This window comes from Drosophila bipectinata, chromosome 2L (assembly GCF_030179905.1).
Source record: "Drosophila bipectinata strain 14024-0381.07 chromosome 2L, DbipHiC1v2, whole genome shotgun sequence".
NCBI lineage: Eukaryota > Metazoa > Arthropoda > Insecta > Diptera > Drosophilidae > Drosophila > Drosophila bipectinata.
The window spans coordinates 10,412,038-10,435,865 of NC_091736.1; the positions used below are offsets into that span (position 1 = coordinate 10,412,038).

General features: G+C 38.4%; 2 protein-coding genes and 1 long non-coding RNA gene across 7 annotated transcripts in view; 1 reads left to right on the top strand and 2 right to left on the bottom strand.

Moving 5' to 3' along the window:
• Positions 1–8,302: 8,302 nt before the first annotated feature.
• Positions 8,303–9,826, bottom strand: Spn28B (Serpin 28B). Of its 2 annotated transcripts, none has more exons than XM_017243468.3 (4): positions 9,710–9,826; positions 8,797–9,638; positions 8,606–8,741; positions 8,303–8,464 (listed from the first exon to the last, which is right to left on the bottom strand). In XM_017243468.3, exons 1-4 carry the CDS (start codon positions 9,720–9,722, stop codon positions 8,391–8,393), a joined length of 1,065 nt encoding a protein of 354 aa, XP_017098957.1. In that variant the 5' UTR covers positions 9,723–9,826; the 3' UTR covers positions 8,303–8,390. The 2 variants fall into 2 exon arrangements, with proteins under 2 accessions (XP_017098957.1, XP_017098956.2); XM_017243467.3 differs by having other exon boundaries at positions 8,303–8,530.
• Positions 9,827–10,974: 1,148 nt separating this feature from the next.
• Positions 10,975–11,953, bottom strand: LOC138925940 (uncharacterized). Of its 2 annotated transcripts, none has more exons than XR_011442190.1 (2): positions 11,344–11,953; positions 10,975–11,205 (listed from the first exon to the last, which is right to left on the bottom strand). It is a non-coding gene; the product is annotated as an uncharacterized lncRNA (long non-coding RNA). The 2 variants fall into 2 exon arrangements; XR_011442189.1 differs by having other exon boundaries at positions 11,278–11,953.
• Positions 11,954–13,152: 1,199 nt separating this feature from the next.
• The window catches only part of RapGAP1 (Rap GTPase activating protein 1), a 72,675-nt gene continuing 61,999 nt past the window's right edge, over positions 13,153–23,828 (top strand). For 2 of the 3 annotated variants that reach the window (XM_017243462.3, XM_043212629.2), the window contains exons 1-2: positions 13,153–13,293; positions 13,357–13,701. In XM_017243462.3, coding sequence (XP_017098951.2) covers positions 13,364–13,701 — 338 coding nt within the window. In that variant the 5' untranslated portion in view covers positions 13,153–13,293; positions 13,357–13,363. Of the gene's footprint in view, positions 13,294–13,356; positions 13,702–15,422; positions 15,837–22,157; positions 22,594–23,828 lie in introns of those variants that run through there. The other variant, XM_017243463.3, reaches the window with a different exon arrangement.

Consider the following 23,828-nt stretch of genomic DNA (forward strand, 5'->3'; position numbering starts at 1 on the left):
CAAGTCAATGCCCTAAAAATTCAAAGTTCACTTGGGGTCAGGACAACTCAATTGGAAAAAATACTGAAGAAGCTAAAAACTCAATTTGAAGTTAAAGTGCTTCCAGTTGAATGCCGCAACCTGAAAAGACTTGGGAAAATTCTTAGGAAGTGGGTCAGTACACTTTTCCTGGAGGGTGAAGAAAATGCAAATGTCTGGCGAGCAAAATGATTCCCCTTAGCCACAAAATGAAATCAAGTGTAAAGAAAAATTCATAAAACCACACAAAGAAAGTCTGTTACAGAAGCTCACTGGATCTTGTTGATTTTTGCGTTTTCTAATTGTTTGTCTCAGAATCAAATGAAAACTAGTTTTTTAAAGAAATTTTTGTGGTTGGTTTTAGGATCTTCCGTAAACAAACAACCCTCAAAATCCTGGAACATGTTTGAAAAGGATATGCGAACATGGAACATGTTGGGTTTGAGCAGGAAGAACATGGAACATGGAAGAACATGTTTGAGTTGAAGATCGGTGTATGAATTTAAGGATGTTCCAAGGATAAATGAGATCCTACTATGATGTTACACATAATATTTTTATTTAAATAATAATAACTGAATACATTTTCATGGTTTTATAACTAAAAGATTCTTAAATATAGTTTTATTTTTTACCAACATTGTTCAAACATTTTTAAAAATTCAACAGCCATAGTTTACCTTTTAAATCACCCCTTAACCCTTTCCGACCCCTTTGACCAACCCACGATTTGTCCAATTGTCAGCTCATAAAATATAGATCAGGTCGAAAGCAAAATCAATATTGCCGTCTAGTTTATGAGTCTGTGCAAAAATATGAGAGGCCCATTAAAAATAAATCAAACGGCAGGCAGCAAAGGAAATGGAGGACAACCCCTAGAACCCAAACCCTACAGTCCTAACCCTTTGGCTAGGTAAACGGCAAAGGGGCAACGTCACTGCCAGTCAAGTGTGCAAAAATGCATTAAAACAAGCGCACGCGACTTTTGAAATATTTTTTAAAAATATTTGCACTTTATCGAAGGGATGCGTTTTTTTTTTGGGTAGACGGGTTACGGCTTGGATGATGTAGTGCGGCTTTTGTTTTTGTTCAAAACTCTTTTATTACCTCATATCGATGTCAGACTCCAGAGTCCAGACTCCAGACACTTTTTCAGTTGTTTTTTCATTTAATGTTTGCATTTCCGGTCTGCTGGCACAAAAGGGTCTAAACAATGAAAGCGAGGGAGGCTTGTTCTGTGATTTGCACAGAAATCGTTATTACGGCAGACCAAATAGGCCAGACATACGATCGCTGATTACCTCTAATTGGCATTCGATTAGGCCAGCAGTCCATACTGGAACTTGTGGCATTAATTTTCAAGCCAAACTGCCTTGTTGAGGGCGTAAGTTGATGTGATTATGATATACTAGTGGGCGTCGTCTGGGCTACTTGTTCTACGCAATCAGGAACCGGCTTTTAATCGACTTGGAGATGAAAGCGTGAAAAAATAGTATAATAAAATTTGCATTTAAAATATTGCAATAAAATAATTTATATTTATTGCAACTAAAAATTAGTTTACCTAATAATTTTAATAAACCTGATTTAACGATCTCCTCACTCTTTCACTAGGAATTCCATTAAGTTTCTGGCGACACCTTGGCGACTTTTTAATGAACTCCAAGTAGGAACTGAAAGGGTCTCTTCAATTAACCAATCTTTGAATACAATCATGAAAAATGGACAAAAGTTAAAAAAGATATTTTATCTCAGGATTTTCATGCAGAATGGTGGCGAATCCAGAATCGATCCAGAAATCGTTTAAGGTGCTCCGCTTGAGAATCGGATGAGAATTGGGAATGATATAGCAATCCCTGTGGGCCCTATAGAGGAAATCCCCATTTTCAAGGGATCCCATCACGAAAAATGGATATAAAATCGAAAAAATATTTTTTCCCAGGATTTTGATGCAGAATGGTGGCAAATCGATCCAGAAATCGTTTAAGGTACTCCGCTTGAGAATCGGATGAGAATTGGGGAAGATATAGCCATCACTGTGGGCCTTATAGGGGAAAACCCCATTTTCAAGGGATCCATCACGAAAAATGGACAAAAAATCTAATCAATATTTTGTTTTAGGATTTTGATGCAGAATGGTGGCAAATCGATCCAGATCCGATTTATAAATATCCAATATTAACCGCAAGTGTATATCACTTTGGCTCTGGCCAAAGTTTGCTTTTCTTTCTTGTTTTTAATGAACATGTGACCATCCACCAACAACATAGCAACTCTGCGAAAAAGTATCTGCAAGATATTTGCATATCTATTGGATCGAGAGTTGATCGCAACTTGATTTGCAGCCTGCGATTAGCGTCTGCGATTACATTTAAATGCTTGCCACCGGCTGTAACAGATCGGATCATGATTGATTGATGGGGTTTCGGAGTGTGATTGGGGTTGGGTTTTATTGCCTGATGTGTTTGATTGGGATTTGTGGAAATGTGGGTTGTTGGATTCCCACAATATGCTAGCCGGATGTGTGCCATTACATGGGAGTGCTGAGCTACTTCCAAGAGAATTCACTCAAATCCAGTTGTCTTGATGAAGCACAACAAATTATCCATCACAAAAGTTAACTAGCTTATCTTCTCCCTCCCAAAAAGAAATATGTATTTTATATCCACCATTAGCTCTCGCTTTCAACTGAAAAATAGGACCACTCGCCTCGCTCTAATTGTGCGAATTCCCACAAAATCTCTTCCCTGCTTCGGGCATAGCAACAGTGCAAGTTTTTCCTTTCATTTTCCTTCCGCCTTGGTGTATAGTTTTCCTTCAGACAAAAGGATTTGGGTTTTTCCCAGCTTCCCGGCGAAAGGGTTGCCTGGGCACACAAACACTCTACGGTCAGACAATGAATGAAAGGGAAAATCTATTTTCCTCGGGCCGCTAACAGAAAAGCTAAGCAAACAAACAAACAATGAATGAAAAAATACAACAAAAGTAAGAAAACCCAAAAAAAAAACGAAAGGAAAAGTTCTTCCCTTATGTTGCATCTTGCTCCTGCGGTGCAGCATCCATTGTTCTTGGATGAATTTCCGGGACGGACTTAGACTTTGGCCTGAATTTACCAGTGAAAGTGGAGCAATAGCAGGACCAGAATCGGGGGATAAAAAAAACGCAGCGTGAAATCAATTTGCGGCAGCTACTTAAGTGAAACAAGGAAGCCATCGAACCACTCCATTCCACACACTCCACGATCGGAAATCGTTTGGCATTAATCGAACACGATTTGCCTATTAGCAATCAACAGGAGGAAAAAAAATGGCAATATGGAAATAAAAAATGGAAATGAAATTTGCATAGACGAAAGTTGTAATACTCTCGATTACGAGTAATAAAAAAAATGCAGTGGCTATATAATATATGGCTACAAAATGTGGAAAACCCACTCTGTTTAGGGTATAAAAAGGCGACAAAATTTTTTTTTTGGGTTCCCTCGTCCCATACAATTTAATTACCTCATCAGGGGCAACAGAAATTTGCATGCCACCCCCCGAAGCGCAGTACCTACCCTCCCCTTTTCGCCTTAATTTCTGCACATTTTTGCACTTTGGCACACATTCCTCTCACCCCTCGCTTTTTATGCTCCCTAAGGCCCATAAATTTTAATGGAAAAATGCGCTTTTTGCCATTTTTAGATAACTGGTCGTTTTCGTATGGAAGTGGAGGGGGTGCGTGACTTGATGTTTGTCTCTTTAACGAGTGGGCATGCATAATTCGTTTCCTAAATGGCTTCAAGGACATTTCTCTCATAAATTTGCATCCACCAATCGATTTCGGTGGCCTTATTAAATTGCAATTTGCATACGGGGGTAAGAGGGATAATGCCAATATATTTTGGGTCACAAAAATCATTCTAAACTGTTACAAATAAGTCCTTTAAATTATGTTTTAAACTTAAAGGATCGTTTACTTTAGGGCTCCATAAAACCCCTAACAAATGGAGATGTTTTCTTAAAAGTTTCTTTTCCAAAAACTAAACCCCATCAACTGCTAAACTATCGCAAATTTTCCCCTTCTGAATGAAAACTCTGGTTTCCTTCATGTGCGACAGGCGCTTATCGAGAAAACAATCAATACGCTTTCCGCAGTTTTCCGCCACCAATGTTTCCACCCACTATGGATCCTTGTTGCAATTTGGAAAATGAAAAAAAAAATAGGAAATGGAAGGAGTGCCGGAAAAACCACAACTAGTTGCTCTTTGTAGCTGGAAAACCCCAAAAGCCAGACAAATGTTACAGCCAGAAAATCGATATTCGGCGGAGTTGGGTCAGCAAAAAAATATACGGAAAATCTAGCATAGATGAAAAAAAAGCTAGAAAAGCGAGAGCGCTTCCCTTGGCAAGTGAAGCCAATGAATAACAATTGGGGCCACGCAGCAGGGCGGGAAAAATGGAGAAAAACCCAAGGAAGGAAACACCCGCAACAAATATTGAGGCGTCGCGTCATTTTGTCGCGAGTTGGCGCCACTTTGTTTTATTTATGAATCCCGGGCAGACAGTCGGGCAGGGTCCAAGCTCCTGAATCCCCACCAGCACATATCTGTGGATCCCCCCTCGGAATTTCATGCGATTCGTCCCCTCACAACTGGTTCTATTTGCCCAACTGATTTGAAGCATTCAGAGATGGTTGCTGGCAATACAGATAGGAAACTGGAGTTACTAGAATCAAGATCCCAACAAAATGAAGTTTATAAATTTATTAGTTAAAAATATGGAGTCTTGTGTGGAATTTTTTATCAATAAAAATTATGAAAATGGGGTTATAATTTGTTGATATTTTTATTTCTCAGTGTGGTAGCTGGACTTTTTATGGCTGCTCCTAGTTTTATTTTTGCATTTTTATTTGATATTCTCCATTTCCGTTTGGTGTACATTTGGGTCACCCTATATAACCCCACTCCCCCACCTCATTCCATACATTTCTCGAGGACATTCGCAGTTATGTGCTCTGCTTTTCCACGGGAAATTGAATTGTTTTCCTTTGACAGAACATTCAGTTCGTCTTCAGAACTTTGTCTTGTAAACAAGTTGTTCGAAAAAGAATTTGTGGGGGCTGGGCGGTGACACATTTTCTCCAATGAAGTATTAATAAGATGAAAGTTTTGTGTAACAATTGGCACTGCTCCAAAGATGACTCTAAATTGGTGGATTTCATTTTATTAGTCACATTTGACTTTCAGCAGGATGACAAAAATAAAGCTTTTGTTCGTGATTTATATCTTTTTTTTACATGAAGGCATGAGAGCTTAATGTCAATGAAAGTGATTCTTACTTTAAGATAAAATCAGTCTGCATATGCAGACAGTAGTTTTTGTTCTTTTTAGCTCCCTTAACCCTCAGCATTTTCTGTTCCAATTTAACCCCCATTCAAAAACGAGTTCAGCACGTGACAATAGCCAGGAAACTTGGCTTCCTCATTCGGTCCCGTCCCTAGTACTATTTTTTCTTTTGGATCGGGGTCAACTATTTGTCTTTGCTCTAGTTGTGGCCCCTGTTTACATCTAAAACGGAACACCACTCAGGTGTGCTCCCATTTGGCAGGTGTCTCACAGCTAATTGCCGTCATTTCGTGTGCAAATTGTGTGCAAATAATTGATGGCCCCTTGGGTTTTTCAAACCGCCTCCCCTCACGGTCAAGGTAGTCTGGTTCAGTAATTGCATTACCAGTATATTTTATTCCTTTTTTATTGATTTTCAATGAGTATGACGATAAACTTGTCAATGAATGGGAATGGACAGATGCGTTTGGAAAAGGTCAACAAATTTAGAAAGTTAGTTCTATCGATTTATTCTTTAAATTTATAAATGAAGAAAGTTTATCTTTGTGAAATGAACTAAAATTTATTTATTTATTTCTTAACATTCGTCTCAAAATATATTCAAGTGCAAGTTCTAAGAAACAGTTTCTTAATTTGTTTGTCCCTTTCCATTTAATTATATGCCCCTGTAATAAAATTCTTGGCATTCACAACTTCATGTCCTATGCATCCTGAAACGCTTCAGTTGCTAGGACACCACATGTCTTGGTCCTGATCCCCGACATTTAAATGCTCACCCAAAGTGTCAAAAAGTGTGTTGGATAAAAATGCTCTTTAGTTTTCTTTTTTTTGAGGATAGTGTGCGTGCCGACAACTCAATTAAGGATAAGATAGGCCGGGATCCTGGCTCGAGGATCCCTGGGAAATCTCACCTCTGGGGCAGGTAGAAGTGAAAGAAAAGGAAGCGGGGTGAAAGTGTGCCCTAAGGTCCTTGGGTCTCACTTAGTTACGCAACATTTGCGACGATCCCGAGATAAGGATATTGCGTAGGTCCTTTAAAAACGTAGGCGTTGGGCAGGCGTTTGACAATTTTTTATTATTTGTAAATTTAAATGCGTTTCCTTTGAACGCAGCTGGTCCACCCAAAAAAAAAACTAGATAACCCCTAGACTAGAAATGTCGACAGTTTGTTAATTGTCCCGAGTGCATTTCTTTAATTTCCACATTTTTTCCAAATTAAGTTGTTGGCACATTTGTCTCTCGGGTTTCTATTTGGCGTTGAAAGTGCCTCATGTGCCAGCTCATTAATCCTGCTGCTGTTCCTTCTTCTTCGTCCCACTTGCCACTTGTGGCACGTGTGCTAGCCAAAGTAGAGCGGAGGCGGAGACGGCGGTGTCCTTGTGGCTCGAGCTCATGTGTCCCTACATATCCTTAATTAGTTGCGCACTTGTAAGCAAATCGTTTAGGCAAGCAATTTGTTAACTGCTTGGCAACTACTCCAATTTGTTACTATTATTTTTACTTAATATTCCCATATAAAATAGTACATGCTCTATCCTCTTTTGGTCTTGGTTTTTGTTATTTCTCGTGGCACTCATAAGTGGCTTGAACTTTCGCTTTTATTGGTTTATCCAAAACTTTGAACAATCGACAGAGCATTATCTTATCTTGCACCTTTTGCCTCTGTTCATATTGGCTGGATGAGCTAACTAGTATTCCCCTTTAGACCCTTGAAAGAAAACAGAGTACCCTGAATCCCTTTCCTGAAAATCCAACAATTTCGCGTAAGAGGTTCGGCAAGAGTTTGCGAACAAAGTTTTCATGGCCTGCAGAAATTTCTAAGCGCTTGACTTAAGCTGAGGAACCAAAAAGCAGAAGCGCCTGGCTTCACTTCCGGGTTTCTTCTGGTCAAAAAGGAAATATAAAATTTAAGTTGATTTAAGATTTATGAGCCTTCTGGTTGATAATCCATTTCACAGAACTTCCTGGACTTATATGCGCAATTTTATATATTTTATTTTATTTATTTATTATTTTTAATTAAAACTTTTTAGCTTGTCTAGTAGGAGGGAAAACACAAAAGTGATGACGAAGCCTAGCAACATTTTCTCTGGTGACTGAACGTCTTTTTTTATTGCCCAAATATTGGCCATAATTAGGGCGATCATAAATGAAAGACAGTACAGAGCATTAATTATTTGCTTTCCCCCCTAATCTTTAGCCTATTTCAAGGCCTTTTCTTAAGCATTAAAGGATACCCAGTTCTCGTCCTTCTTAAAGGCTTTTTATTTGCATTTTAATTTATGACCGCCTATAACTTTTATCGGAGTCTTGGTGTACTCGTTTCCTTTATACTTCCAAAAAGGCCGAAAGGTCAAACAGCTGTGTCACTTGGACGTCATTAAGTTGTTAGTTGTCGAAGGTTAAATACAATGTCAAATGAGAGAGGAATCTTTTTTTTACCTACCCAAGTATTTCATTTCTTATTTTTGGAAATAAAATCGAAAACATGCCAGAAATCACTTGTTTTTATAGCAAAAATACCGTAATGGTAAGAAATGTAATGGTTAATTTGTAGATGGTATGCCGAGGTGTTCAAATCCATGTCTAATGTGTTTAAATCGCATTAAGAACTGTTACATAGACTCGTTTTCTCTTTTTTTTATAGGAAATAATACTTTTTTGCAAAAACTAATATTTTAGCTCTCCACTTTCTGTGAATCAAAATTACCTTGGAAATTTACATTTATGGCCCTTATCGTAGACTGTGGGTAGCCGTTTTCCTTATATTTCCATAATAGCCGATGGGTCAAGCTGTCGTCCTATTTGAACGTCATACAGTTTTGAGTGGCCGAAGATTAATTAGAAGTGACCTCCAATGGAGGAAAAAACTAATATTTAAGACTAATATCTAAGCCACAAAACAAATGAAAAACAAAGAGAAAAACAAGAGATACAAAGAAAAGAAACCAACGAAACCTCTTTTAAAGTTTTATTGAAAATACAGCATTTTCTACAATGGGCACATATGTATATTATCTCTAAAAGAAGTAATCAGAAGTCATTTTTATGGCCTTACAATATGTCCTTGGAAGTATATTGTCTCCCTATCACGAATTAAAAAGGCAAAAGGATGATTGGCTGTAAATATCATTGGATGAGGTCCATTATCCGGACAATGCGAACATATTTTTATAAAATTAAAAGCTTGTAATTGTATAAAAAATATTACAAATAAACAAATATAAAAGAAAATATCAGTAATTTTTAAAATATAATTACCTGTTACAACCGCAGCTTCAGCACCTTCCTCGTTTACTTCCACGAACCCTTTTTGTAGTACTTTACTGATTTGTAAATTATCTTTAACTAACCCACTAAAGTTAGCAGCACCACTAAATGCCGCTTTGATTCCCAGCTAAAAATGGAAATATTGTCACAGCAAATTTTAAGTTTCATAAGTATCTACCAACCTTGGCAAGAAGACCATCGAGAGATTTTTCAAACTCAATTTTAAATTTTGGAATTCTTACATAAACATCTTGTTTACGGAGAGGTCGGGAGAAGCCTCCGATTTGGCTTTCCAGTTTACTAAGACCGTCAATACGATTTGGCAAGAATATTTGCATAAAGAGTTTTGAGTTTCGGTATGGAAGTTCCAGAACCTTGGCATCTAAGTCAGAAAAATGATCGGCCAAGAAAGAGCCTTCCAAATACATCATGTCAACCGGAATTTTTTCGTTAGATGAAGTGTGAAAGTCTTTTTTCCTAGTATCTTCTTTAACAAACTTATACTTCCATACGCCTTTGAAGTAAATGGCGTTTATAATAATCGCCATAAAATCCCTATTTATAGATTCAGCAGACACAATTTTAGTTATTTTGTTTCGAGTTTGACGGGATACCCAAGAGTTAATAGTCGCAGCAGCTGATTGGGGATTACCCACGTTAATAGGCACTGCCTCGGCCTTGAAGGAGTCACCCACTATCTTGTTATACTCTGGTAGTAATCTCAACTGATCATTGATGTAAATACGATTTGCCAGTTCAAGAATAGCATCCTTCTCCCGACCTTCGAGATTTGTGAAGAACTCTCTGTATTTTTTGGCCACTTGATTTCTATCCTCAGGCAGCTTCAAAACAGTTTGCAATTCCTTAGCCGTATTTCCCTTTGCTCCCATATACACCATGGCCATAACAATTTCGAGGGAGAGAGGTGAGGAAATGATATTTTGTTCCGCATTTTCCTTGGCCAGGATCTGGTAGACATCATCAGTAAAACGAGCCGACACTGACGCAAGAAAAAACAGGCAAACTTTGAAAGGGAAACAATCGGTTTTATAAAATTTTGTAGACTGTTCATACAAAATAAAGTTTTCCGCTCACCCAAGTATTTCATTTTAATGGCTGGAGAGAAATTAATGCCTTTTTCAGTTTTCAGATCTATTTGAACTTCTAAAAAAATTTCATGCAAATAATTTGGAATCAATTTAAAAGTCGGAAGTCCCTTAAAACGAATTAAAAAATAATCGCTTTATTTTGTTCAAATTAGTCTATGACGAATTGCCGTTGCAAATCGTTCTTATAGGCATTAGATGTGCATTAAGGTATTATCTCAATTAGTTTTGTTTTTGAAAACTTTTAATACAGTTGTCAATTGATATAATTGAGTATGTTTAAAAGAAGTATTTTTCTCAATCACCTAACCGTCTGATTCAAACCTTTGTTCAAACCTGATATCAGCGGTTGGCTAAGGTAAAAAATACTGCACAATCAGTAACATTTTAATATTGTTCCTCCGAAAAGGAGAACAAAGGCATTAAAAACAGAGCTACCAATGACAATACCCGTCGCCCAACTATTTGACGAAATTAACTTAAAATGTAAATTAATATAAGGCTATTTATAACATTATTAGAAAACTTAGGGATTAACCACATGGCCATTAAGGTAAATGACATATGCATCGCGAAGGAGTGATCTGCTTTGAAATAATTTCTTTTATAGTAAAACCGTTGGGTGGCATGAGCTTATCATATAATTCATACATAGATTCTTATTCATAAAAATACAATTTTTTTAAGTTTAATTTTTAAGAGGAAAAAAATTATTCCCTCTCAAGTAGTTCACGGGATTAGGTATTATTATCTATGTCCATCCCTAATCCACAACTAAATGGTTGTTTCATTAACTAGATTTTCATAAAACTTTCTCAATCAAATCACTTTTTTGCATCTTATATGTATGTATTTAGGTCTATCACTTCCACTTGGATTTCTTTTTACTAAATAAGGATTACTTCTTGACAGGCTGACCACAAAAAACGCCAACTTCCTTGTGGTTGTAACTCCCCCCTCTGCACTTCTAATGAACACATGTCAATTAAAACTGCAGTCTCGTGTCTCATGTCCATGGAATGAAATATGTTAGCCCGTCTCAGACTGAGACTCCTTCTCCAAAATCAACCTCAACTCCAGCTAAGATACACCGGAAAAAATTCACTTAAGTATTTTATTTCACTTCAGAAACTTAAGAGTGGTATACACTTTGAATGATAGTTTTTTTATCTTAAATTTTTTTTAATGTATTGCGTGCCAAATTGCTGCCAGTGTTACGTCTCTTGAAGTTACGCACTTTTTCGCCTGGTGGGGGAGTGGAAGGGGCTACTGAAAAGTGGGCGGGGCTCTGGGGAAGGAGATTGGCGGTAGACAGTTCGGACATGTTCGCCTCAAAAAATAAAACTAAAATGCAAGTGTCTTGCCTTACAGACGCCACCGACTCGGTTTCTCCCTCATTTCGGTTCAGCCTGATTTATGTCGTCGAGTGTCGCGGGTGTTGCATGTCCATCCCACTACTCCACTTCTCTAACTAACCTCTATACACTGGGAAAAAAAGTAGAAGGTTTTTGAAGGATATTATTTTATATATTAAAATTATTAATGTTTTATCCTGACCTCTGGATAGAATTTAATCAAGAACACATTTTTGTTTTGTAGAAATGTATAAATTTTAAAGTTCACCTTATTTCCTAAGTGTAGTCATTTGAGACGTGCAGTTTTAACTTTTTTATTTTTTACTACATCTGCGGTCAGTCTGCTGTCTTCTGTCGATTGGCACTGAAGCGTAGCAGGCGATTTCCGCTTTAATGTAATTTTGACAACGCACACAACGCAGTCTGGAAGGGGGATAGTGGTCGGTATCGTCATCAAGGAAATGTCCAGATAAATCTTTCTCGGCTTTCGCGTGCTCCAAACCGTTACAGTAGCAACTGCGAATTCGATTTCGATTTGGGTTTTCGATTTCAAATCATTTTTCATACGATACCCTTGGAAAATGGGTATATATATTTTTAAAATCTTAATAAAATAAGATTTATACCTTATTCAAAATATAGTTGAAACTTGAAGTATTTTATTTTTATTAAAATTTCAAAATATCAAAAAAATTTCATAAAACAGTCGACTAGACCAACACATGTTCGTAAAGTTTTCATCCCATTTCTCTTATCAAACGATTTGTTTTGCATGTTTTGATTTATCTGATTTGCTGCATATTCGATTACTCGATAACTTGATTGCCAGAGCATTTAGCAGTTGTTGGAACACTTTCCCCCACCATCTCTTCGTCGGCCCCCTTTATTTCAAAAACGATTTTATTCGAAATTGCGACGCCCTCAAGTCTGTTTCCTTATCATCGTTTTTTTTTCTGTTTTATTTTTTTCGAGAGTCTTTAAAGTTCCCGGGCTGTGACCCGAGCTGGGAATCGTAAACCCGCTTGACTCATAGATGCACTGATGATGCATTTAAAATCTCTTCTTCCCTCGGATTTCCAAACGACAACGCGATAAGGAAAAATCAGCATGAAATTTGTATCTGAAAGAGGCATTTAATTTCTGGGGCTAATGTAAAAGTCAAAGAGGGCTAAAGTCGAACGCCCCCGAAAGATAAAAAAGGGTCTGATGGATGGTTTAATTGATTAACTAAGTTCGGCAGGGTGATTGATTGAAACATTGAACTTAGACAATGGATCCGTTTCATAAGGACCGTGGCAATTGGCCGGATTTGGGGAAGCTACCTGTAAGTTAAATAAATAAATAAGATGGGTTTCATTTAATTTATATATCGACAGTAATAAAATTAAAACGAGCTGACTTGACGGAATCATGGCACGTCACTTATCGCGGGAAAATAAAAAAAAAACAAGACTCAGAACATAAATGAAGGTTTTTGAAATAAAAGATACCTCTGTTTTGGTATTTGAAACAATATTTAATAATAAAGAAAATAAATGATGTTCTTTGCTTAATTTATTTAAAATACGATGTACTGAAGATATTGTATTTGCTATTTTGTAGACCTCTATATACCTTTACTGTATCTTATTAGTGAGTATTATTAAAATAATTAAATTGCAAGAAATATAAGTAATTTCAGAAAAAAATACAGCAATAAAACGTGCGAAGTTATAAAAACAGAGAGAGTGAGAGCAAAAAAACAAGTGAGGGAGAACGCTCTAGATAATGTGTGGAGCTCAGCTCCATTGTATTGTTTCCGAGGGTCCCCATCTTTGTTGCTGGTCAGTTGGAAAATCGAAGGCGGCGCGACTCGACTTTAAACACGAAAAACGAATAATACCGAGCTCTTCAACGAAATATTCATAAAATCTTTAAATTCGAAAAAATATACATATAAAAGATGTCTAAAATAAAAGTGCTGATACTACTACCAGTATTATTGTACTTATGAATTAATAAAACGAATTTAGTGATAAAAATGTTAATGTATTTATTATTAAATCATTAAACAACTAAATTATATTTTAGCGTAATTATATTTAAAGACCATTAAAGTGCCATAAAAATGCTATGAAAACAGTGATTCCGGGGAGTAAGTCTATATGTCACACATAAAAACATAAATATAAGACATTCTTTTTAAATAGCATAAAATAATTATCAGTAAAAAACAAATGTAAGTAATTTATCAGCAAACTTGCATAATGAAATTCAAATGATAACAAGAAATCCATTTTAGTGCTAAAATGAGCTCCTATAGGACTCTGGTGGATCATGGCCCTCACATTATTGTGGGCGGCAGTGAGACCTCATTGGCCTCTACGTCGGATACTAGCTCCCCAAAGGCCCTACATAGGGTTATTAAATACTGGCGTAATAGTTCTGGAAAAATTCCGGGACTCCGGAAAAGCGAAAGTTTTGCGGAATATCGCCGCCATTCCTCAAACTCGGTCACTGGCGGTGTGGCAGGCGGAAGCGGAAGTTCAGGAAGTAGATCTAGCACTTCTAGTGCTAAATATTTGCAATATCAACGCCTGGAGATGGAAAGCTGCGATAATATTGATTTGCTGGCAAAACCCATAAGGTGAGTGAATTCTAGTTTCGAAAATATTTACTTTTTTCTATCATAAGTTTTTTTTTTTATTAAAAAGAATACCTTTCTTTGATTTATTTATTTTTCATTTTATGGCAAATAAAATGATAAATTACACAAAAGAAAGAAAACCGCTATATTTGCATAATAAACATTGTCTGTAAAGGTATGCCGCTTTTATTTAATATGCAAATATATGCACAAATTCCACACCTATTTACCTAAAGAATCCCCACACAAGCAACTAAGTGGCGACCATTGTTTTTTGGCGGTGGCTTTGAAGATTGGTCCAAAAAATGTGGGGCATGCAACAGTTGGCTATCTGTTTTTCGGAACGCCCCCCCAATCATATCGTGTGGCTGCTGCACGCTTATCAGCTGTTTTTCTGTTATCAGCAAACAACAGCAACAACAACAACCCCCAAACCCGAATCCCCAGCTGCAACAATGTGGATGATGAAGAGAGAGAGAGTAACAAGTGCACGACGCCGCCGCAAAAGCCGACAACTGTGGGTCGTGAATGATGTTGGTGGGGCATCGTTGTCGTAGTGGTTGGTGGGGCATATTCCAGTATCCACATGTAATCCACAAGAGCGCATGGTGGAGCTTGGAGTTGGTACACTTGAAGAAAAGTGTTCGAATATCTGAGAGAAAATACAAATTATTTTTCTTAAATTTTTTAATTAATTTTTTTATATCAATGTTTTTTGTAAGTTTATTATTTTTGGTATATGGAGGATATGGAACCTCGTTGCCTCGTGCCTCTTCTTCATGTTTGCTTTTGCATTTGTATTTGTGTTTGTGTTTGGCTACCATGCCGGTTTTACAGTTTGTTTTCGTTATCTCTCTCTGTGGGAATAAAACACTGCCTTCTGCATACTTTTGGGGTACTCTATGCAAATATTGAACTTGCAACATGCAACGCCGGCTCTTTTGAGTTGCATTGTTTTTGGTCTGTTTACTCCAGTTAATGCGGGTTACCCCCTCTACTGACCCATCCCACTCCCACCACTCTGTCCATCTCTTTCTGTTTGCTTAAACTGCGCGCATTTGGAATGTAAATAAATGTAAATAAACAAGAATTGCGCCCCCATGAGAATAAAAACAACAAACAAGTTACCACCCACTCTTCTTCACAATTTCGTTTCTTACCCCTATAGAAAATGCAACTACAGCAAGGGATATAGGAATAGGTGCAGTGGAAGTGCATCCATATCCATATCACAAAAAAATGTTGCCTACTTATGAGGTGAAATGGTTGATATGAATATTAACTACAATATTAATATTGTTAATATATTTAAGATTCTTTAATATAGCTGCCCCACTAGCCTATCCCCAGCTGTTAGTCTCTCCTTTCCAATCGCTCACATGGGGAGCCGAGTGTGGGATCCATTCCATGTGGATCCCAAACTTTGAGCTTCGTGCGCAACGCGAGTGTTGCTTCGGCGTTGGGGCCTCATCTTTACCGTTGTTTGGTGTTTGGAGCCCACATGGCTCTCCGACGAGAGCCCCTAGATATTTAAATAGACCTAAAAAACCATGCTTATTGTTCTTAGTGTAGATAAAACGTCGAGAGAAACGTGATTTCCGCTCTCTGAGACCCCGGCCGAACTCCCGCCGATTGCTCTCGGCTCGGGGTTCGGGTGTCTGGCACTTTACGAAAGCCCAGAGCCGCCCGCCCCCCATTTGGTGGCTAAAACAAGAATACCCCACTGCATTCGAGTCTGAGCACTGTTCAGCGTCGTTTCTATCCAAAAGCAGGCGCGTCGGCGTTTCGTTTTTGAAGTCCACTCGTGTGGGCGAGCGAGCGAGCGAGTCGGGGAAAAATCAGAAATCGGAACAGGAATCGGAATCTGAATCGGAATCGGAATTGGATGGATATATGTATATTTCGGTTTTCCGGTACTGCCAAGTCGACGCAACGGCAGCTAACCTGGCAGCAGTTGCCAATTGGCAGCAACAGTTGCAGCCGAACAGGAACCGACAACAGGACCAAGAACAACTGACAACTTAAATTTTTAATCGAAAAACATGTTTCGAATGTGAAATATAAAAGATATTCAAACAATAAATCAATGATAATATAAATCGCATTATCAGAGCGCGTAAAAGTGAAATGTTGAGGTAATTTTTGTATGGAAAGCAACGAAAAAAAATTAAAATCGCATTTGTTGGCTCTTATCAGACGGGAAAGTGCGGGGTGAAGGTGTCAAAAAAAAAAAGAAACCAAACAAAAACAAGGCAGCCCAAAAAAAGGCCTTTCAAATACCAGCACGTAGCTAAAAGTGAAATCATTTTTAAACCAAAAATAGTTGATGGAAATTGAAATTTAACGAGCCAAGAATCAAATAATGCGAAAGGCAAAGAAAGTGCGCGAAAAAAAGTGAAAATTTCATATGTAATTATTTGTGCAATTAAACAAACGCAATTCAATTACGAATAGCAAGTGAATAACACATAATCACCGAAAAATGTCAAAGCTTTAAAATAAACAACAAACCAGAAATATTTATTAAAAGAAATAACCAAAAAATGCCGTGTTTCCCCACACCTTTCTCCTCTACTCGTTTGAGCCATCTCTTTTGGAATCTTTTTTTGCCGGTTTCCGAGTTTTTTGGTCTTTTGGTTGTTTGGAAGTTCGATTAAAATGCGTCACGCATGATTATTACGTGTGTTTTTTGTTTTTTTTTATTCAGTTTATCTCCATATGATCGTTTTAAATTTTTTTTATTGTATTTTTTTGTAGCCTTTTGTTTTTGTGATTAATATGCGGGTTATGTGAGGTGATTGAAGTTTTATTATTGAGTGGGTTTTGTAATTGAAAACCTTTTTTTTATAAAGAGAGGGTGTATGGTAAGGTTCATCCAAACCAAGCAGAGAAAGTATATATATTATATTGTTATATATATTATATAGAAAGTATATTATACATATATCTGCTATATTTTGGAATTTCCCTGCTTCCGTCTTTTCAAAAAATGCAAATTAATATTCGCACATTTTTCCATCACTTTCTTGTTGTCCTGTTCGTTTGTCCCGTTAAATGACAATGTTGCCGGCTCCACTCTACTCCACCCAGCTTTTGGCTCCTCCTCTCTGTTATCAGGCCTCCTCTCTGGCTTTTTGTTGTTAATATGCATGGCCTGGGGGCTGCAGGCGCGCAGAAGGAGCAGAAAAGCACGTGAATTTCTTTTTGGCTTTTGAAAACGGGTTTTGGCCTGAAACGATTTCAGTTGGCTGGCTGTGCTGTTGTGCCTGTTGACTTTTCATTTTCGTTGCATTTTTGCAAAAATATTTATTGGCATGTGCGGAGCTGTTTTCACTACAACTGCCCAGCTGCAGTTTCTGGAATTTCTGTTGCTCTTTCGGAAAATCCGAGTAATATGAGATGTTGTCATAAAATGCATGTCTTTTATGAATATAAGGAAGCTTGTGATTGTTCACTAAAAGTATTAATAATAGAATTTATTTTATATATTTCTGAAATTGCCTTACCCCCCAAAAAGTGCATAATACCCTTCCCATATCTTTACCATTTTTGGGCAATCTGGTCTTATGTCCAACCCACCTGGTTGCCCTGCGGAGCTGGCTTCCTTTGTTTGCTTTGTTGGCCTGTTGCATTTTTTTGGCCAAAAAGGTAAAAACGACAGCTCATCAAATATGCATGCCATTCGAGAAGAGGTTCTTGCTGCCCAAAATCGTATCTTTGTATTTTGACAGATAGGATGCCGAGTAAACCTCAGCCGAGTGGAATGTAAATGAACTCGAGAACCAAATTGGCCTTGTCTCAGTGTGAAAATCAAAAAGAAAATAAAGACAATAACAGAGAACTGAGAAAAACAATCCGCGGAAAACAGCTGCTTTTTGGCCACATCTCGTGCTATCTGCCTTTGGATTCTGCTGCTGCCCTTTCTCCGAGAAGAGCCCTCACCTCTCGCATGTCCGTCCATTCATCGTTCTCGGCTGTCTGGCCCCATCAATTGTCTTGTCGTCTCGCTCGGATTTCAATTCCCCCTTTCTTTCTCACCCAGCGCACTCGAGAGTTCAAGTTGAAGAGCAAGCTGGGCTCAGAAAGAGACAGCGTGCCAGAAGGGGAGAGAGATGGGGAGAGTGGAGCTTAGAGGACAAACCGTTGCCGTGTCATTCGCCTGCATTGATTTTGGATTTGGATTTTTTTTAAAGGCATGATGAGTTTATAAAAATTGTAAGATTAAAATTAAAATTAATTTGAAGTAATTAGCACAATATTAAGTTATTATTAGAGGGTTATGTCTTCAAATAAACCTTTAATAGGTGCATTAATGAATACCCTTTAGTCGAAAAAGTCTATATGGTAGTTCTGCCTCCTATATGACCCTTTGTGGATGCGTTTTTGTGTCCCTCGCTTATCTTTTCAGCCGCAGATCCCCCTCCGGCTCTTTGTTGGAGCCAAAACACACGCGAATTTAATTTATGGGGCGTGTGCCGTCGCTTCCACCATGGCCCAGTGCCAAATGGCTGGGATCCCACTTGGATGTGGATGTGGAAATGGAGAATCTGCCTCTATGTTTAGTGTGTTTACTTTAATTGCCGTTGCCTCGATTCTCCTATAGCTTTTCCCTCTTGAAGATTCAATTGTTTATGACCTGCTTGCACCTGTTTGCCAAAAAATATAAAGAAGAAATAAAAAATCTAATTTAGTGCCAGTTTTCCAAGAAAACTGATGTTTCACTAATAATTCTTTATGAAAATTATTACATGCCAAGGCCGCTGTTTGAAGTTTTGTGAGGAAAGGGTGGCAGGTGGCAGAAAAAGTTTATGAAGGTCTCGCCATGGTAGCCATATTTTGAGGAATATTTTTAAGGTAGCAGGTTCTAAAGTAAACTCGAAGGTCTTTCAAAGGAAAATATACAAAAAAAAAGGATAAAAATAAAGTTCCAGCGACTTAATTGCTTTAGAAAAAGGGATAGACTTACTTTCACTTTTTGTAAAAAAAAAATATAAACGTTTGTAAAGTAATTAAGATAAAAGTCAAACCCATTTAGTTATTCATGTACTTGCACCCTTAGGTTGTTATCATTAGAAAATTGAGGCATCTGCCAGAGTATCTTTTAGTATCTGCGAGTGGTAAGCAACTACATCAGTTTCCCATTAGAGTTCACTTACAATAGGAATATCTCCAACATTTTCGAAGCAACTCCCCCCGAACGAGGGGTTGTCAAGGTTGCGCCCATCCAAAAGCTGATTAGTCAGCCGAATTGGCAGTCGATAAGATAAGATAGCCAACAAAACGGTTCACAACCAGAGTACCGCTCTGAAAAAGTTGCCCCAAAAAACAAACGGACCCCAAACCGGGGCAACTGTGTGCTGCCAGCAGCTGTTGATGTTTGTTAGCCGGGCCAACAAAAAAACAGAGAAAACCAAACTGAAGCTGAGAGGAAAAATTTGTTTACAAAATTTGTCAAGGCATAAATATTTGAACACGTGTAACTGCGTAACAAGAAACAAATTTTTGAGTCCAAAGTGGCAGCAAACCCACATCCACACCCACCTAAACAGGAATAGGGAAATGTACACATTGAGTGTGCTCCGGCCACACGGAAGAAAACCAAACTTTGAACTAAACCGGATGTTGTCAAGGAGTCGGATGTTTTCGGTTGTTTCCCGGGGCTTGGAAATTTTCCCCAAAAAATATTACTTTCAGTTCGATGATAAAACAAACCCCCAAAACCCACCCACAACATCGATAAGGAAGCAACGATTTCTTGTACTTGGTGACTCAATTGATTGGTTTAGTGGCCCATGGCTCGCCCTCTATATTTATGACGTATGGGCCACAGAATTATTGGCCAGTAAAGTACTAACTGAAATGGTATTGCGAAATGTTGACGCAATTTCTTTTGGCCTGGAAATACAATTGTATAACAAGGGGTTAGTAAATAGGAGGGAACTTGACACACTTATCTCTCGTTTATTGATTTGCGACAAAAAGATAATAAAACCAAAGGGAAAAGTCGGTCAGAAAGAAAGTAAATCAAGAGAAGGCCATTAAGAAGAGACTTCCTGGAAGCAAGTGACTCAAAAAATACAAATTAAAAGACTAAAAAACAATAAAGGGGTTACAAATGAATCATCAAGCTTAAAATCAGAATAATGAATAAATAAAGAATCCTTCAGTTGGAAAGAAAAGATACAAGTTCTAGTCATAAATATTAGACTTAATATTCGAACTTTTTCAATTGACTTCACAATTCTCGTGAGCCACACATCATCTTTCTGAATATCAACGTAAACAACTCGGCTCTGCCACAATTCCAACTTCTGGCTTCATTAACCCAATCGAAAAGCGGTCTGAGAAAAACAAAAATAAAAATCCGCACAATTTCATTTGCAACTCTGATCACAACACATCAATAAAAATGCCAAATTGAATCAGCAACAAAGTGTCAGAGGGGGACGGGTACCCACAACAGAAATTATCATTGTTGGCTGACACATTCCTTCCATATTTTCTGGATGGGAAAATATCACCCACTGGGTGGAGACTCAACTGTCGTTATTAGCTCCAGCATCTGAGCATCAACCCACACGATTTTCTAGATATATATTTTCATTCCCCCATCCAATCTCCGCCGATTCCGTTGACACTAATTTGTCCACAACAGCCAACCACAACAGCAACACAAATTGAGTGAATAAAATTTTTTTTATAGATTTTACTTATTTCTTGTTGAGTTTTTTTTTATTATTTTTTTTTTTTGCATGACACCATAAAAGGTTGTCGTCGTCGACTTGGGGGCGGCTGTATACACCGAGTGCTGAGCCTGATTTAAATAAATTATTCTATATGCGTTCCATAATGCAACCGACGACACCCCTCTATATCTATCCATTTAGCCAAAGAATTATTTTGCACTCGCGCTCGCAAATTGTTTTCTATGTGGCATAGTAATTGAATTTTATTCGCCGCCGAGCTGGGCTTTATTATGATTTTTGTTGGGCCATTATTATATTTTATCATTCTCACCTGAGTGATGTGATGGTTGTTTAGGTTTCTCTCCTCATCTATCTATTTATTTTTTGTGATTTTTGCGCGGAAATGACGAAATTGCAACAACGGAAGTTGCGTGTTGAGGCTGAAAGAGATGGCCGCTTAAGTTATGATTGCTCTTAATGCGATTTAAGTCGAATGCAATTATATTTTATTTATTTTACATCGGGTAATTGCATTACAAAGCTACCGGGATGTCTCTATCTGTGATTTGGATTTAGGTCATCGGCATTAGGGCCCATGAGCCAAATGAAGTAATTTGATTGCCTTGAGGACTTGGCTCGGATTTCTAAGCTTAAATTTTTAAGTAATACCTTTTTTTGTTCACACTTTTAAGTAACTCATAGCCAGAGACTCATTTCCTTGCTAGCCTTGTCAACTCCCTCATTTTATAGCCATCCTGTGAACAGCTTAATGCAAGTACCCAGCTCGGCTCACTTCTCTGGCAATTCCATCTTGTCTACCGGTGACTAACCCTCTTATCCTGCCTCAAAAGAATTCCATTCACAAGTCTCGTTATTTACGCACATTACCACTTAAGCGAGGTGCTTGGCCTTGAGTCTCCTGGAGCTCCTTGCCCGTGGGTTCTCTCTGATGACCAGATGCCTTCAGTCAATGCCTTAAATCATAAATCATCTCTCTCCCTTAACTGCGGCGGGGGCGACACTTGGACACGTGCCTTGCCACATTACCTTTTGGGTTGTTGGGGGGTTTCCCTTCCACCTTCCACATTTTCCACACCCGTGCCAGACACTCCCGCATTTCAGACCTAAGCCAATTGTCAGTGGGGCAGGTTCAAGCCAAAGTTTTCCGTTCCACATTATGAGGGTATATGGAAGCTTCTTAAAAAGGGAGCATGGGGCTTAAGTGACTGCGCTGACTTTCCACTTACACCATTCAAAATTGTTAAGTGAGAAACCTCCTAAACAGATGTGAATATATGTGTTTTAAAAAATATTTTTTGCAAAGTGTACATATGCGGGTGGGTTGTTTATTCTCCGGTTCTGTTGTCTTCCTACTCACATTTTCATGTTGGAAGCATTTTCACGCGCTTTTCCTCGCCTCGCTGGGCAGACTTTTCAGCTTCGGCATTACTTTTTAATAATGTGCCCTCCATTCCCCCTCCAGAATGAGTGATTTTCTTTGTTTCGGAAAGACAAGATTCCTTTTCTTGGCAGTGCTTTATGGCCATAAACTCGGAAACATAAACTTATTAAATTTCCATTCTTTTATTGCCGGCCACCTTGATGGGCTGGGACATAAAATTCGGTTTCTCAACGGCTGTAAAAGAATCGAGAATGGAAATTCATTAAAAAAAGACTGCATCTCAAGTGACTAAAACTCGAAATTTAGTTATTAATCGAGAAGGGGAAACAAGGGCAATATTAACCTCTGGATGCCTTTCCATCTTTTAGATTTAGAAGCAAAATGAAAACCCATCAAGTGAATCGAAAACTAAACTCATAAAACAAAAAGGGGAAAAAAACCAAAACAAATAAACAAAACCAAAAATACTTCAAAACCAAAAAATAACGAAACCAAAATCAAAATCAAAACCAACCGTCAGTCAGTCAGTCAATCAAAACCATCAATCATGCTGAAGATACATATGCTGGAGCAGGTCGTCAACACGGAGAACGTCTGCGAGAATGCCCAGGAGCTATCACCAAAGCGTAAAGTGGCCCTCGGCCAGGGTGTGGGCGGTGCTGGCGGCAGTTCCTCCTCCAATGGGGGTACACCCACCGTCTCGGCCACATCGTCGCCCCATCACCAGCCCACGCCCCCCCAGCGACACATGCACACGGCGAGCGGCGGCGGCAAGAGCGTCAGTCAGGGATCATCGCCAGCCGGGTAGGTAAACCAATTAGCCCAGATGGGGGTGATGCCCCAGCAGGAAAATATTAAATATTCTTCAGAGAGAAATTACATTAAAATATTAAACTAATTTAAGTAAAATCGAGCACTTCCTTTTGACTTAATCACTCCAAATTAGCCCTTTCATTTTGGCCTAATTGAGGCCTGTACTTTTGTATCTTTTTGTGCAATCTGTCGAATGATAGATGCGTTTTTGATGAGGGCCATATACATATACCCTTTAAGGGCTTCTCCTCCAGCCGGGAGCACTCTCTTTTTTTTATGCAATTTTCAGGTTGTCACATTCCTTTGGTCAGCGCGGTTGACTGACGTCGTCATAATGGATGCACCGCCACCCAGTGGTTTTCCCCCCTTTATTACCAAGTAGTGTTGGCCAGTTAACAAATTTCACCGCAAATTCAGTTATTTTCTTTTGTGTTTGCCTTGATGAGTTGGAGGTTTCAGGCGAGGTGTGGCTAAATGGAAAATGGTTAATGCATATTCCCGAGCGTGAACTGGGTGTTTGATGGGGTGAGGGAAACTGCAGCTACTGTTGAGGGAAATTTCTAAAAGGTATGAGGCTTTTATAATTAAATGAGTTAATACTCTTAAATTAATAATATCTCAATTCATAACAAATTTATTGATTTATTAAGCCACTGTCTAGTATTTCAAGTTCACTATCAATGCCACATTTTGAAAGCCACCTGACAGCTCGATAATTTCCTTACAACTTTAAGCCGTTTTCAGAGTTTTGAGTGACAGGCTCTGCATTGCATAAGTTCTACCTGCCCAGTTCTAGCACTTTCCTTGACTCTTTTGTTGGTCAGCTTTTCCACAAAGTTTTCTGCATAGATACCACCTTATTTTCTGCTTTTCCCTTCATTTTTCTGGCACTTTCCTGGCTCTTGCTTCATTGTTGTTTCGGTGGCTTGTTATTTTCGCATTAGAGTCTGGTAATTGATACCTTGCGGATGGTTATGGTCTTATGGCTGCGAGAGCGACACTTCAAGGCAGAACGGAGGGGGTAAGATCTTGTGGCAAACAATGGACTGGAGGTCTGGGTTAGGGGCGTGGCCGTGGGCACAGTTTTGTAAATAATTATTATCCACAAGCTGCATTGTCACATTGTCGGTAGATACGAAAAGAAAAAAAATCAAAAAAAAAATACAAAACAATTTTCATTTTTATTTTTCTTGTCTTCTGAACTTGACAATCAAAAGGGATTTTCA

Excerpts from the sequence above, each read along its gene's own strand:
- Spn28B (XM_017243467.3), bottom strand. Across the intron at positions 8,742-8,796 it reads TCGATGGTCTTCTTGCCAAG|CTGGGAATCAAAGCGGCATT; the intron begins GTTGGTAGATAC and ends TTCCATTTTTAG. Across the intron at positions 8,531-8,605 it reads TGAAGCTGCGGTTGTAACAG|CTTTTAATTTTATAAAAATA; the intron begins GTAATTATATTT and ends TACAATTACAAG.